At 34.6% G+C, this 16,843-nt stretch overlaps 1 protein-coding gene across 1 annotated transcript in view; it reads right to left on the reverse strand.

Annotated features, from left to right (window-relative positions):
• LRP1B (LDL receptor related protein 1B) overlaps window positions 1-16,843 on the reverse strand; it is a 1,722,250-nt gene that overhangs the window by 856,314 nt on the left and 849,093 nt on the right. Inside the window, exon 6 of the mRNA XM_054699700.1 lies at window positions 6,433-6,690. Coding sequence (XP_054555675.1) covers window positions 6,433-6,690 — 258 coding nt within the window. The remainder of the gene's footprint in view (window positions 1-6,432; window positions 6,691-16,843) is intronic.

Raw genomic sequence — 16,843 nt, forward strand, 5'->3', positions numbered from 1 at the left:
CAGTCTGCCTGTTTTGTTCCCCGCTCTGTCTCTGGTGAATCCTCTCACCCTCCCGCAAATCTGGCCTGTACCCTGGTTCTTGCATAAATAAATAAATAAATAAATCTTTAAAAAAATAAAAAAATAATAAAATCTAAGAAACTTTGGATGACTATTAAAATGGAGGAAGGTGAGAAATACAACAGGTAGTGATAAGCAGGGTACACATGAATATACAACATATGCTCTTATTGATAAGAAATCATAGGGAAAATAAAACAAAACTGATCATTACTGAAGATTATTGATTGGGCTTGAATGTGGAGACTCTGCTCCAGAGGAAAAAAAAAAAAAAGATTCATTTATTTATGCATACAAGAGCTGGGTTCAGGCCAGAGGTGGGAGGGTTGAGAGGATTCACCAGAGACAGAGTGGGGAGCAGAACAGGTGGATATATTAAAATACACTGCTAAGGGGAGCAGCAGGCAAGTCAGGATAGCTCCCTGACCGGGGATTGAACTTGCACTGCAGTGGCTGCTGATAGCTTCATAACACTGAGACTTTATCCCTTCTGCCACAAGGGAGCCTCCCAGCCCAGAGAAAATATTTTTTTTATAGTGACTCTGGGCACTTCGACACTGGGGTAATTCACAGATACACCTCTGTGAAGGGAAGATACCATATTCCTTGCCCCACTTACATGCAGCCCCTTCTACTTCAGATCCAGGTGTGTTATGGACAGGGCCTCCTAAGCACAGGAGCTACTGAGAATTAGGGTCAGAGGTGAGCAGCAAGGTGGGCCTATGTGAAAAAGAAAGCAGGTAGGTCCAGTCCCTTGCTTCTCCCTTTTACTTGCACCCTGGGACTTGGGGACACATGGAGGGAGACACTTGAAGGAGAGACATGTGAGGTACTTGGAAGAGAGTCATGGATAAGAGACACATGGGGAAGCTGTTCCTGCTCCTTTACAAAAACAATTCTTGTGGGCCTCCCTGGTGGCACAAGGGGTTAAGCACCATACTATGAAGCGATCCACAGCCTCTGCAGCATGAGTTCCTTCCCCAGCCAGCCAGAGAGAAACCAAGATGGCGAAGCAGACCTCTCCTGTCTCAGCCGCTGCTCCCCTCAGCAGTGTAATTCAGTCAATCTGCCTGTTCTGTTCCCACTCTGTCTCTGGTGAATCCTCTCACCACCCTCATTTCTGGCTTGTAGCTCAGCTCTTGTATGCATAAATAAATAAATCTTTTTTTTAAAAAAAACACAATTCTCTTGATTTGTAGCTTGATTTTGCATTTTTTTCTCTCTTTTAGTCCTAATTCTCTGGGACCTGCCTAACCTCTTTCCTGTGTTCCTCTGCCAGAAGGTAACTTAGACCTCTGGCAAGTTTTCAGGCATCAGAGGTCTCCCTTCAGGCTGACCCTGTTTGGAGGGCACTTTCCCATGAGGGAATGAGTAATGTTGGATATTTTATTGGGGAACTATTAGTGGGAATACCATGATACCTTAAAGAATAAGGGATGCTTGGTTATAGGAAATGAGAACCTCTATTCTATGGGACTTAAGCAGCACATACAAAATTATATGCATTTAGAACAAAGTACATTAAAGGGGGTTTAAGTACTAGTTTTTAGGTGGAACATAGATTTCAGTAGGGAAGGAAATGTAAGGTAAGACAACTATGTGTAGAAAAGTTACATGATGAAGTTTCATTTTATCCCAAGAGAAAGGGGAAACTGCCAAATGATTTTTTTTTCAAATAATGTCACATCATGATTATAGCAATAAAAATCAAGGTGGACATGTAATTCCACACCTGTGTAGACAATTTCTTTAGTAATCATATAAAGCTATATTTGTGTGGGTGACTTTTCAACAATTAGATGAGGAAAGATAATTGTAGAAGAAAGTTCATTTAAATAACATTTTTAAGAAAATTCCTTAAACATAAAGTATCCCATTTTTTAGAGATAGTCTCTACACTGCCTTGTCACACTGTGTAATCTTATACAGTTTTTGCAAATTTCTACAATCATCTTCTAAAATGGAGACTCACGTGAGTTGTCATAATTTGAGACTAGTGTTTCAACTGTGACAGTGTATTATTTTGTCCCAATCCTATGCCATATTTACAACAGGGTCATGTCCTAATCCTTTCTGTCCAGCCAAACCTGGATGGGGGATAGTTGCAAAGGAATGAAGATTGTGAAATTTCCCATCTGGAATGAGGCAAACAGGGCTTAAGTCACAATGAACAAAAGTCCTTGCTAGTATCTACTGAGATCAAGAAGTAAGGGCTTTTCCTCATCTTAAATATTTTACTTTTTTATGAATTATTTTATTTTCTATAATTCTTAAATCGTTTTTCATTTTTGCATAATGTATGCATTTTCATTTTGGTTATATTCCCCATACAATTCCCACCCCCTTTTTCTGACCCTAATCCCTGTTCTCCTCCTCCCATCCCCATTATTTTACTTGATTTTCTCATCTACAAATTTGACAAATATAATTGCATATATATCATATAATTTTGTGGCAGTAATTAAATACATGTATAGGATCTTTAATGTACAAGATAAACATTCAATAAGTGGTATCTAGTAATCATATGTAATTATTAGAAACTTGCTAATTCAAGGGAAAGAGTTAAGGTAGATAAAAGATAAATAACATGTCAGAATCCAAAAATTAGCTAATGAAAGATTTAATTTAGTATACCTAAACACAGGTTCAAGTAGAGAATGAGCTAAGGCTGATATTAAAATAGCCACAACCTCCCTAAAGGAAAGTAAAAACCAATAAATAGGGTTAATTTAGAAGCAAAATCTATAAATAATAAGCAATCCTTTTATTTTCAGCCAGCCATGCTCTGCTGGACTGAAGCTGAGCCCATGAATGAATCATCACAAGCTGGTAAAGGATTCATATTAGAATCCTAAAACTAATCCTCAAATGTTAGAGAATATTAAAGAATCATAAATAGAAACAGAATGGAAATGTCTACTGTCCACTTGGGAGAGTAAAGTCTAATCCTGAATCATCTTCCTTAATAAGGGATTAACCAGGAAAATATTCTTATCTTTTTCTATTATCTCTGTGCACTTTGTCCTGAGGTAAGAGCTAGATGGCACTACTTTTTGTGAATCCCATCCTGTTTGTGGATTCTGAATATCTGTATCTCTGCCACAGTCCAAACAAAATTTTGGGAAATAGTTAATTGCTGCTATGTGCTTTGTGTTAATACTTTGTTGGAAAACCGGTTCTGCTTACAAAATACGAATTCCGAAGTTTACTTTAAGGTGTGCAATTTTCAGGTGAAAATGCTAAATAATAAATTATCTTTAGAAAGAATAAAATTAATATTATTCTAGCATTTTCCTCAGTGTTCCTTGGTTAATATAATTCATTGATCCTTTTATCACTCTTCTTCATCCTTTCACAAAATTGCTTAGAGTGACTTTCAGTGTCACAGACAGTCCTTTCTAGGTGGCTATATCAGAATCATTGGGTAACACTTTTTAGATGATAATAGCCTTCCATAACTCACCTTGTCCACTCCACTTCCTCTCTCCACTTTAGAGGCAATCTTTGTGAGTCAGTGTTACTAATGTTAGACTACCTAATTTGACTACCTAGTCTACTAATGTTAGACTACCTAATTGTTTCGGCTCTCTCATTGAAAAAAAAAAAAAAAAAGCTGTGCTTCACTGGGACACAGCAAGGGCTATGAAGTCTGACCCATGTCAAACACATAGCTGAACTCTGTCGGGTGCCATAACCTATTGTCTCAAAATGACAATTTTTCCCTTTAGCATAAATAATGAAATCAAATGCCTCCCTACTACATGTAGTCATTTATTCCATCCAAGAAGATACAGATTGTTGTTTGTGGTAGATTTGGGAAGTTCTCTGGAGAGACTAGTATTTGCCATTATAGTATAGAAGAGAGAACTCAGTGTTTAATATCACATCTCTCCCTTCTCTTTAGCCATTCAGTATTGCTTCCTTAGCATATCTGAGTTCTGTAGCTAAAAATTTTACCATAAAACAGGAAGGGCGTATCTCTCCTGCTTAGTCCCCAGAGATGTGATATGTATCCAATGAGATGGTATATTTAATACAACCTCTAATAATGCAATAAAATGTTTACTAAAGTATTATCTGCAAGTGTCAATGCAAGTGAGTTTAACCTATAATGATTTTCTCCTCATACTTATCTTTTGAAAAAGAAAACTTTTTTTTTGCATTCTTTTCCAAAAAGAATGTCTCCTTCAGGTAAACTCAGATAAAATCCTCAAAAATAAGTGGAAGGGAGATGTTAAAGAAAAAATCTCTGTAGGAGTGGATGATGACAGGTATTCAGGCGTGTTCCCATCAATTCATTATTTTTGCTAATATGGTGTGACAGAGGTTTTATGTAATTATACATGCAAAGAATATTCAAACTTCATTAGCAACTCACAAATTGTCATGGTGAATGCAGAACCATCATGTCCAATGGCAGCTGCTCTATGACATGTTGATAAAATACATGGCTTATAAGCAATGATAGAGGAGTCCATCCTGCTCACATCTCTGCCACACTCCCATCATTAAATTACTTCCACACATTTAGTCATTTTTTTCCTAAAGGTACTGAAATTGCACAGTATAAATCTGATTTCATTAAAAATAATTTGCTCTAATTAAAATATTTCCATTGAATTTATTTCTTGTACTTGAAAGTGAATGTTCTATTCAGTATTCCAGTGAATTGCCTAGCAAAAGTGAATATCTTTATCTTTCTAGATTTGCCAAGAATTGTTTCTAAATCAAATGCCATCTAAATTTCAAATTATTTCCTACAAGTATTCTAAGGTGCACTTGATTGACCTTCCAAGATTTAATAAAAAACATCATTTTAAATACATATTAAATAAAGGGGTGCAATTGCTATTATTATGCCATATTAAATGCAGATGAAGAGTTGCTTAAGTAAGCTTGCAAAATAATTTAACCTGGCAACTTAGTGAATATTTTAGCTATTTGATTGCCAATAGTCCATTTGCTAGGAACAAATACATTTGGATTAGTTGTGATAATCACTAACATGGCAGGGACTGGAGTCTTTTGTTCGGTTTCCAATTGCTAGCTAAACTGAAGTCTGAAATACTCAAATCACACAGCAGCACTCTTTGTACTGTTACCACTTGTTATTTACTATTTTTATAAATCACCATTTCTCTGTAGAATTCTTGAAATTGCCAGTGTCCATTGCTTTCACTGGCATTTCAGTTCATTATCACAGTAAATGTCTTTATCAATGATCAACTGTATTAGTATGTACGTATATATATACTGAGGGAACAGTGGAGTGCCTCCATCAGGTATTACCACCACGGTGCATCCACCACCAACTAGCCCATACTCCCCGACATTGTGCCTTGTACCTCCCTGTTCTTTTCCGTCCTCCACCTCCTTCCCTCTTGGTTTCCCAGTTCTGGAGTCAGCTATCAAGGGCTCGTTTTTTCCAGCTTGTTTTAAACTTACTATTAATTTAGTTACTTTATATATTTTGGGGTTCTAGCTGTTAAATATTTATTTATGTGCACTTACGCATATAATTTTACCTTTATGTTCTATTTTTTAAATGCTGGTTTACTTCATATAATCACTACTTAAAGCACACGGTCCTATATTTTTAAGTTTAATACATATTAATAACCAACTCATACATAAAACAAAAATGTTGATAAATATAATTACTGAATTGAAATCACCAAACATCACATCCAAAAAAATATATTTATTTTACCATAATATTCTCTTTTTTACTCCTGAACTTGGCTGTCCACCTTTAAAAAAAAAAAATCTTATAAATGTTCAAGTAAGCAGGTAGGAAGGCAATGGTAATATGCCAGATAAAAAAGAACAGTTACTAGTTTATGAAAATTTTACATGAAAAATTAGAGTGAAATACAAATCACAAGTCATTCTTTTGGAAAGACGTTTATGAAAGTTCTGATTTTCTAGGAAAATTGTCAACACAGGTAGTTGTTACCAATTATCATAAACTTAATAGTTTTCCGAGGTGTTTTCACGAACACTATAGTTGACGAGCTTATAATTATCAACTCCGTTTCTTCCTTTAAAAAAAAAAAATCCCACCTTTACTGTCACATTGTGAATTATCACTCTAAAAACTCACAATTCTTATCTAGGTGATCCTGTAATAAGCATTAAATAAAGAATTAAAATTAACTCTGCAATTTACTCCTGACAGAAACAGTGAAACTACATATGCATGTTTGTGTATATTGAAAATACGTTGTGAATAAATTTATTTAAATGCATTCATATTTGCCTATATAGCTTTGATCAGTCACAGTTAGGCTAAAAATCTAAGATTCCTCTCAAATAGCCTGTAAATGAAATTTTTAAAAAGTGGCATATAATATGAATTGAAACACTCACTGTGGAAGGATTGCAGAATATTGATTGTCCATTCATCTGTTAATCTTCCTGTTTTAGTTATCTGGATACATTTGAGCTGATTTAAAGATTCTCTTGATTCAATCCAACAAACAATATCTTCATTGTAAATAAAATCCAGAGTATGAATTTCATTCCCATTGACAGAGTTCATAGTTGCCATTTTACTTCCATTAACATAGAAAATCTCAATTGTTTCAGAATTTGCAATTAATAACATAGGTGGGCTATCTGTAGGTTCTAGGACAAAGCAGAAAGAGAGAAGTGAGTTCAGTAAAAAACAGTCACATCTTTTCTTTTTTTAAAATTTATTTTTTATTTTTTTTAAGATTTATTTATTTATTTATACAAGCACTGGGTACAGTCAGAAGCATGGGGGGTGAGAAAATTCACCAAAGCCGGAGCGGGGAACAGAACAGGCAAACTGATGAAATACACTACTGAGGGGAGCAGCGGGCGTGGCAGGAGAGGTCTGTCATGCCATGTGGGACCCTCGCTGGCTGCCGGGGATCGAATTGGCGCAGCAGAAGCTGCGGGCAGCTTCGCAGCCCAGCGTTCAACCGCTGCGCCACCAGGGGTGGCCCACATCTTTTCATTTTTTTTTTTGTAAATTCACATTATTTATTAAAATGTACTCCTGTGTTGTAATACATCTTTAAAATAATAATAAAAACCTTGTAAATGGTATTTACTAATGACCATGTAAATACTTCACTACTTCAACTCCCTTCTTTAAATAAAAACATAGTCCTCTGAGCAATTGTATTCCTTATTTCCTAAGTCATGATGTGTTGTCTAAATGTGAGGCCAATGCTATTTACTTTCATTTCTGGTAAATATAGGAAGTGTTGTGAGTTGCTTTTTTGAATAATGATGATGGATCTGGACTGACCTCTGCATACAGAATCACAGGCATAGCTTGTGAGTAGGAACATATTTTTTGAGGTAGATGTATGAGGTGAGAAATAGAGTCTCTGGAGCGGAACATGCAAAACTCATAGGACCATACAAAGGGCACCTGTGACCTTAGCCTCATTGGCTTCTTGACTGACCCCAAGAACCAAACAAACATTCCCTTAGTGAGTAAGATCACGATTACTGAGCTACTTCCTTCTACATTCTTTCCCTAAAGTGAGCAAGAAAAGATTCTACAACAGAAATTGCCCAATACTACTTTTTGGAACAAATTTTGCTTATGATAGTTAAGGATTTTAAAATAAGAATAAAAATTTTAAATACCTTCTCATATTTAAATGTAACAATAAAATCCCATGTATTTTTAGAATTGAAAGAATTTATCTATTGCATTATATTCAGATTGGTTTTTGTGTTGATCAGAGAATAGGAAAAATGTGGAAATCATCTCTTTTTTCTGTCCCACATCAATATATCAACAAATCTCTGACTTATCAGGAATCACACTATGTGGCAGAGACTGCAACTAACACCCTGCCACAAACTGTTAATATTTCCCAATGGACTTTTAATTGGTCTGCCTGTTTCTATGCCCCTCTCTTTAGTCTATTTTGGCACAATAGCCAGAATTTTGCTGTTAAAAGATTAAGGCAGATCAGTCAGTCCTATGCTCCATTCATCGAAGGGCTCCCATTCCAATCAAAGGAAAAGTCTGTATAATGTTCTAAAAAGACCTTCCTGATTTGTGTTCTCATAACCTATTTGACTTCATTTCCTTCATCCCTTTACTATTCCCCACTACATTCATCTCACACCAGAAACACTGTCCCTCTTACTGTATCTTGAATAAGCCAGACATTCTGCTACATCAGAACCTCTTCCTCCTTCCTGACATTGCAATACCCCAGATATCAGAATTCCTACTTGCTTACCTCCTTTTGGATATTTGATTTTCAATTTTGTGGTGAGGGTTTTTATTACCACTTTATCTTATAAAAAATGCAAGTTTCTACATTCTCTATATAACTTTCCTATTTATTTTTTTACTTACTATCACCAAAAATTGTTTTATTTAATTTTCCAATTATTTATTTATTTATTTTTTTGCTTCTGCTACCATAGCCCTAATATCTAGGAAAAAAGCCTGGAACCTAGTGACTGTTCAATATACATTTTCTGAGTAAGTGAAAAGCACATGTAACTATCTAAGTGGAGTTCTTAAGAAATAGTCTGTGAAAATTTATAAGACAGTTTGGTTTTCTTAACCCATAAACAGAATCTAGAGAAAGATTGGCTATTCAGAAAATGTCATAAACATAGTTGACTACTTAACAAGAACTAATACTGAGCATTTTAAAGGTAAGGTAAAGCGAATGAATATGCTATGACTAATACACTTACATAAGTAAATTTTTAAATGTACTATAGGGTCTTTATCATTTCCATTGGGATTAAAGATGGCAGGCTTCATGCATTTCCCACAGATAGGAGAATTCTTCGTGAAGATAAATTCGAGTTTCTAATCATCAGTTTAAAATGACAATGCTAAAATCCATTCCAAAGCCTTCTGTGAGTGTTTGTGGATTTTTACTCCTAAGAAATTCTCTTGATCAAAGTCATAGGCATTCTCTCTGATTTCAGAGTTACTAAAAGTTTCTAACTTAATAAAAACCATAAAACAAGCTAAAATTAATTATTATATTATAAGATAGTAAAACTAATTATCCCAGGGATTTCTTCCCATTGAAGCAAACAGATTTGTTCTAAACTGCTTACAACTTAAAAAAGGAGTCTCAAAATTTGAGATAATTTCCACAACAAAGATCTCTCTCAGAATCCTATCAGCTTAACATAATTTTGTGGAGTGATCACATCTGAGTCTTTTTAGCCAGCTGCTACTTTCTTAATATCTTAGTCATCTTCAATCATATAATACTTACTCTTGTCATTCCCTAATTTGCTGGTCCGGACTTGGTCCCTTTTCTATAGTTCTACACTGCTAGCATCATAGATTTCTCAGGTTATAGGGGGTTACAAGATGTCTGTGTTATCAGTTTAACACATATGCACTGACACTAATGTTGGTGTTTATGTTCTTCATTTGACACAGAAATGACCTTTAGTGAAATTGCCCCTCACTCAAAATGAACTACTATTGGAAATTTCTTTGCTGTCAGGCTTTATGAGAAGTCCAGATGTAGACAATAATTTCTTTTAACTGAATGCTAGTCAGTAAATTTAAGTATGTTATAAACATTTTTTGAGAGAGAGTCTGGGATATGAAGGAGCCCTATGTCCCTTGAGACTGAAATAAAAAATGAATTTATGGTCAACACAGGCACAACTTACTTGACAAAACTGACAAATCTATTAGATTTTTCCAATTGTTTTTTGAGTAAATCAATTGATCTTTTAATGCAAATAAAAAAGAAAAGTCAACCACTGATCTTGAAGCTTCACTAAAAAGAAAACCCATGAAGAAAAACCAGATGTTACATAATTTGACATGGTTTGATTTAATAATGTTTTTTTTTTTTTTAAAGTCTGAATAACATACTGAAGAAAGGCCACTTAGAATATTAATTGTAAGGCACCTTATTGAAGTAATTAATATGCATGTGTCTCTGTTAATCACTAAATATGCTTTCCCTCTTTAGACAAATAAAGGTAAGTCCAAGTAGGGGTTTGGGAGAACAGTGAAAAACAAGGACCCTAAAAAATCATCAGAGGCTAAGCATATAGATTTTTCCCCCCACTTCATGATGAAGGCTGGTGAAGTTAATCTGTGTCTACATTTACCTTGCCTGTTCTCTTGTGCACATCATTACTTCGAGTTCTCACATGCCAATTGAAGAGCACCATTAGCTTGGGTAATGGAGATAAAATCTGACCAGAATAAATGTGATGCTCTTATCAGATGCCATCTTTGAATAGGTGGACAGTTTTCCCAAAGGAACAGTTGGTGAATGAATTGGATGATTTAAGTCAAAGGGAACCCTACACCATCACTTAACTTAGTGGAACAACAACTTAGTGGAACATAAAGTTTCCACATAGAAGAGATTAAAAACAAGAAAGCATTCAGTCAATCTTTTAACTTAGAGAACCAATATTTATGTTGAACAAAGCTCTACAACAGGCTGCCAATTCATTCATGCTAAAGGAGGAAATCTGTCATCATCTTCATCACTTCCTACATATCAGAGTTACAAAAAACAGTTTTTTTTTTCTCTCCCAAAGAGTTATAGAGATGTGTATCTGTTATGCATGATCAGAAAGTGATTTCCCATCTCATGTATATTATATCAATCAATGCCAAAAGCACTGAAGATCAGAAAACTGTAAATTAAAAACAGAAACTTGGAAACTGTAAAAGCTCATTTGAATAGATTCATAAAAAATATCTATTTAAATTCCAAGTCACTGAATCACAAACTTGCAAACATATGTTCCCATAGTCAAGAAAATATTAAAGTGTATTTCTATAATTATAATACTATGTTTTTGACAAAGTTGATGTTAAAAAAATGTTTTCAGAGGAAATAAAACTTATTTTTAAGGCTACTTTTAAATCTCCTTTCCTTCCATTGAATTCTAAGAATGTATTTTTTAAAGATTTATTTATTCATGCATGCAAGGACTGGGATAAAGGCCAGAGGTGTGGGGGGTGAGAGGATTCACAAGAGACAGAGTGGGGAACAGAACAGGCAGACTGATGAAATACACTGCTGAGGGGACCAGCGGGTGAGACAGGAGACATCTGCTGTGCCATGTGGGTCACCTCTCTGGCTAGGGATTGAACTCATGCTGCAGTGGTTGCAGATATCATCATGGTGCTAAAGCTTAACCCTTTGCACCATCATGGAGGCCCCTGAATCCTAAGAATATTAATTAGGCTTACAGGTGACTGCAATTATGAATTTAGATAGTTAAATATATTTAAGCCTAATATATATATATATATATATATATATACAATAAATGCATATGTGAATATAGGCATATATAAATGTATATTATCTAGTTATACCATGTTGTTTTCCCTTAATTGATCCTACAATTTTGAACAATTTATTCACTAAATGAGGTTTTAATAAGGGTAACTCATTATTTCTTGAGTCAACATTTTTTAAAAAAAGCAACCTCAGGTTCAACTGGATAAAAAGTTAAATACAGATGTGAATGTAAATTACATAGGCTAAAGAGTCATAATTTCACCCTTTCCTGAATGCCTTGTAGTTGGGATCATACAACATGTAGTCTTTTCAGAGTAGCTTCTTTTACTTAGAATTATGTATTTAAATCTCTTCCTTCCTGTACTTTCATGGCTTCATAGGTCATTTCCTATTAGCATGGAGTGATATTATGGAGACAGTAAAAAGATCAGTGGCTGCCAGGAATTGGGAGGGAAGTAAAACAGTGAGACAAGAGAGGATTTTTAGGACAATGAAACTTCTCTGTACACAATAATGGTGAATGTATTTCATTATACTTTGTCCAAACCCAAAGAATGTACAATACCAAGAGTGAAACATAATATAAACTATAGACTTTCATGATGTAAACTATGGACTTTGGGCATTAATGATGTTGATGTCAGAGGTAGGTTCATCAATTGTAACAAATGCACCATTCAGGTGTAGGATGTTGATAGTAGAAAAAGCTATCATGCGTGGAGACAAAGGAGTCATATGAGAAATCGCTATGCTTTCTGTTCTATTTTTTAGTAAACATATAACTGCTCTAAAAATAAAGTCTATAAAAAATACTAAAAGCATGAAAAAGAAAAAGCTGTATTCTATACCATATTTTTTTTCCCAACTGAAATGAACATAAAGTAATTGAAAGAGTAACTTTAAAAGTTTTGTTTTTAATGTATCATATGTAATTTATATAAAGTCTTTAAAAATAAGAAAAATGGGCATGGGATTAGATATGAGAAGTAAGAATGCTAACAACTTATATTCAAAAATCATGCAAATACCCATAGGAAATGAAGCATTATATGAAACAAAGTGAATAACAATCTGTGCAAACAGACTAAATTTTTACATCATTTCCAAAATTATGCAAAGCAGATTTTGAATGTGAAATATTAAGAGAAAGTTATCTAATTTAAAAAATAGAGAAAAAAGCATATTCAAATAATGTTATAAAGTCAATCAAACTAAACTAAAAAGGTAAAGTAAATATAAGTAAACAAAAAGGCTAAAATATTTTATTTTCTTTGCTAAAACATATATGCCTTAATTTGCTTCTCCCTGTATGCTTCAGTGAGTCTTTTGATAAAAAATTTCTTTACAGAACTAAATGATATTTAGAATAAAGTCATATTAAGCCACATAAAAAGGAATCCATTTTACCACATTTTATGAAAGATATATATATATATATATAAATCAAATGTGTAAATACAAAATGCATTAACAGTGAGCATTAACAGAGTTTTCCTTCAAGAAAGATTATCTAGTAGAAAAATTAAGTAACAGATATAAAGGTCTTTATATTTAAGTTCAGATTTGTACCTTCCTAAAATACATTTTGTGATATTGAGTTTCAAAGAATAATTAGTTATAATATGAATATTTGTGAATATGTTGAAATCCTAATCCCCAGTATTAGGAAGGGAGAAGGACTTTGGGTGAGCTTAAGATACAATGTAGCATCATCATAAATGGCATTAGAAACTTAAAAGGAAGGTTATAGGGTTCTCTACTCCTTTCTGCCATAGGAGGATTTAATAATTCTGCAAACTGGAGTAAAGTCTTCTCCTGACAATGTTGGCATCCTAATTTTGGATTCCCAGCATCCAGAACTGTGAAAAATTAATTTCTGTTGTTGATAAACCACTCGCTATATGGTATTTTGTTACAAGAGCCCAAACACACTAAAACACACATGTTTAATGGAGTCAGAAGTTCTTTAAGTGAAGTTATATAATCTCATCCTTAACTTAATGGAACAATAAGACTTAATTATGTAGTGATGAATAAAAGGGAAGTCAGACTGAGCTAACAACTCTGATAAAACACAGATGTGGGCTAATACTAACTTTAGTTTTCAATTTTCTGGAGGGCAGAGTATGCAACAATGTTGTAAGTTAATTCATTGTAATAACAGTAGCTAATCATTTTGAGCATATTTTTGGAGCCAGGTGCTATAATACATGCCCTACACTTAGTATTTATTTTATACTCACAACATCTCTATGAATCAGTTGCTAATATTATTCACATTTAATAAATAAGAAAACTAAGGGATAAAGAATTTAAATTACTTGCTTAGGATCACATACCTAGTATATGAAAAAAAGTAGATTTAAACTTATACAGCTTATAGTAACTGAAAAAAATGGGTTAAGAAGAAATGCAAGTCTTTGAATGTCAAGAATATAAACTTAAATTTAATTTGGGATGTTATGGGAAATCAGTGTAAAATTAGGGTATTACATGATCAAAACCGTGTGTTAAGAGCAAGCTCGGAATGACATATAGTAATTCTATATGGGTGAGTAAAACCTAGTGGGATGGATAATTTTTTTTCCATTTAATTTTTTAAATTGTATGTTTTGCTTTTAATAAAAGCAGCATGGCACTATTTATGTCAGATGGAAACATAACACATAAATGTCTTATTTACACACAGACAAGGTGGTGGTAGTCTAGATGAGATTGGAAAGAAGGTAGGCAAAACATGACATTTGTCCCTGTTTAAAATGATGCCACACTGAATGAAAGAAAGGCCATGTATGTCAATACCCCCTTTAGAAGCAACAGTCATTAGAAGAAGTGTAAGGTTTCTCAGTGGTTCAGGAAAACACCATGTTCTGTTATGTCAGTAGTGAAGATATCAATCTAATTTTTAAATATAAAAACAATAACCCAAAATTGCATATAAGAAAACACTCAAGGACATACTCATTTTATAGTTGAGCTACTGAATACAAAAATAGTATTTTAATTTTTCAGAACACAGGTAATAAGAAACTAAATTAGGTAATCATTTTTTTAAATATATTTTTACATCATTTTTTTTAAAAGATTTATTTATTTATTTATTTATACAAGCACTGGGTACAGTCAGAAGCACTGGAGGGTGAGAGAATTCACCAGAGCCAGAGCGGGGAGCAAAACAGGCAGAAGGACCGAAGTACACTGCTGAGGGGAGCAGCGGGCGGCAGGAAAGGTCTGCGCGCCATGTGGGACCATCACCTGGTGGCCGGGGAGCAGCCGGGGATCGAACCAGCGCTGCAGAGGCTGCGGGCAGCTTCGCAACCCAGTGCTCAACCGCTGCGCCACCGGGGAGGCCCCAGGTAATCATTTTTTTTTTTAATTTTTTTTTTAAATAATAAATTTTATTGTTATATTCCCCATACAATTGCAGCCCCCCCATTCTGACCCCAATCCCTCCCCTCCCGCCCCCGCCCCCCCTAAAAGTGTCTCTGGTTCATAGTTTTTTGTTGATTTTGATTTTCACTTTCTTAAAGTTATTCATTTTCCTGGTCCCTTATTTAAGTTTTCTAGATTCCTGTTATGAGTGAGACCATCCGGTATTTTTCTTTTTCTTTTTGGCTTATTTCGCTGAGCATGATCCCTTCCAGCGCCATCCATGTTGCTGCAAATTGCATGTGTTTATCTTTTTTGAATGCTGAGTAATATTCCATGGTATATATGTACCACATCTTCTTGATCCAGTCATCTATTTTTGGGCATTTGGGTTGTTTCCAAAGCTTAGCTATTGTAAACAGTGCTGCTATAAACATAGGGGTGCAGGTGCTCTTTGGAATTGATGTTTCTGTGTCTTTTGGGTAAATACCTAGGAGTGGAATTGCTGGATCATATGGAAGTTCTATGTTTAGTAGGTCCAGAAATCTCCACACAGCTTTCCATAGTGGTTGGACCAGTTTGCACTCCCACCAACAGTGCAGAAGAGTTCCTTTTTCTCCACACCCTCGCCAACATTTGTTGTTGCTAGTTTTTTTAATATGTGCCATTCTCACTGGTGTAAGATGGTATCTCATGGTAGTTTTGATTTGCATTTCCCTGATGACAAGTGATGTTGAACATTTTTTCATATGCCTGTTGGCCATTTGCATTTCCTCTTCAGAGAAGTTTCTTTTTAGCTCTTCTGCCCATTTTACCTGGATTATTTTCTTTGTTGTTGTTGAGTCTCCTCAGCTCTTTGCAGATTTTTGTGATCAGTCCTTTATCATTAGTGTTGGGTGCAAAAATGTTCTCCCAGTTGGTGGGGTTTCTCTTTGTTTTTGTTATTGTCTCTTTTGCTGTGCAGAAGCTCTTTAATTTGATGTAGTCCCAGCTGTTTATCTTTGCCTTCACTATCACTGCTTTGGGTGATGTGTCTGTAAAGATGTCTTTGATGTGCAAATCACGTAGTATTTCGCCTGTATTTCCTTCTATATATTTTATGGTTTCAGGTCTTATGTCTAGTTCTTTAATCCATTTTGAGTTGATTTTTGTGTATGGTGTGAGGTAGTGGTCAAGCTTCATTCTTTTGCATGTAGCAACCCAGTTTTCCAGCACCATTTATTGAACAAACTTTCTTTGCTCCAATGCATAGTCTTTGCTCCTTTGTCAAAGATTAGTTGACCATAAATCTGTGGGTTTATTTCTGGATTTTCTATTTGATTCCATTGGTCTGTATGTCTGTTCTTGTTCCAATACCATGCAGTTTTGATGATTATGGCTTTGTAGTATAGTTTGAAGTCTGGGAGTGTGATGCCTCCATTCCCTTCTTTCTTTTTCAGGAGAGCTTTGGCTATTCGGGTTTTTTTGTGATTCCATATGAATTTCATCAATAATTGTTCTATTTCTTTGAAGAATGACATTGAAATTTTGATTGGAATAGCATTGAATCTGTATATTGCTTTTGGAAGGATGGCCATTTTAATAATGTTTATTCTTCCAATCCATGAGCAGGGGATGTCTTTCCATTTCTTTGTGTCTTCTTCTATTTCTTTTAACAGTGTTTTATAGTTTTCTTTGTATAGGTCCTTTACCTCTTTTGTTAGATTTATTCCCAAATATTTGATTTTTTTTTGTTTCAATAACAAAAGGGATGTTTTTTTTGATTTCTTCTTCTTCAGATTTATTGTTTGTGTATAGGAAGGGTACTGACTTTTGCATGTTGATTTTGTATCCTGCCACTTTACTGAACTGACTGATGAGTTGAATTAGTTTTTCTGTGGAGTTTTTGGGGTTCTCTATGTATAATATCATATCTTCTGCAAATAGTGATAGTTTGACTTCTTTTTTTACTATTTGGATTCCTTGGATGTCTTTCTCTTGTCTTATTGCTCTGGCTAGGACTTCCAGTATTATATTGAAAAGCAGTGGTGAGAGTGGGCATCCTTGTCTTGTTCCAGATCTTAATGGAATTGCTTTCAGCTTTTCACCATTGAGAATGATACTGGCTGTTGGCTTGTCATAGATGGCCTTTATGATGTTGAGGTATGTTCCTT

Source organism: Talpa occidentalis, unplaced genomic scaffold (genome assembly GCF_014898055.3).
Source record: "Talpa occidentalis isolate TD23 unplaced genomic scaffold, MPIMG_talOcc4v2.1 talOcc4.3, whole genome shotgun sequence".
NCBI classification, from domain to species: domain Eukaryota; kingdom Metazoa; phylum Chordata; class Mammalia; order Eulipotyphla; family Talpidae; genus Talpa; species Talpa occidentalis.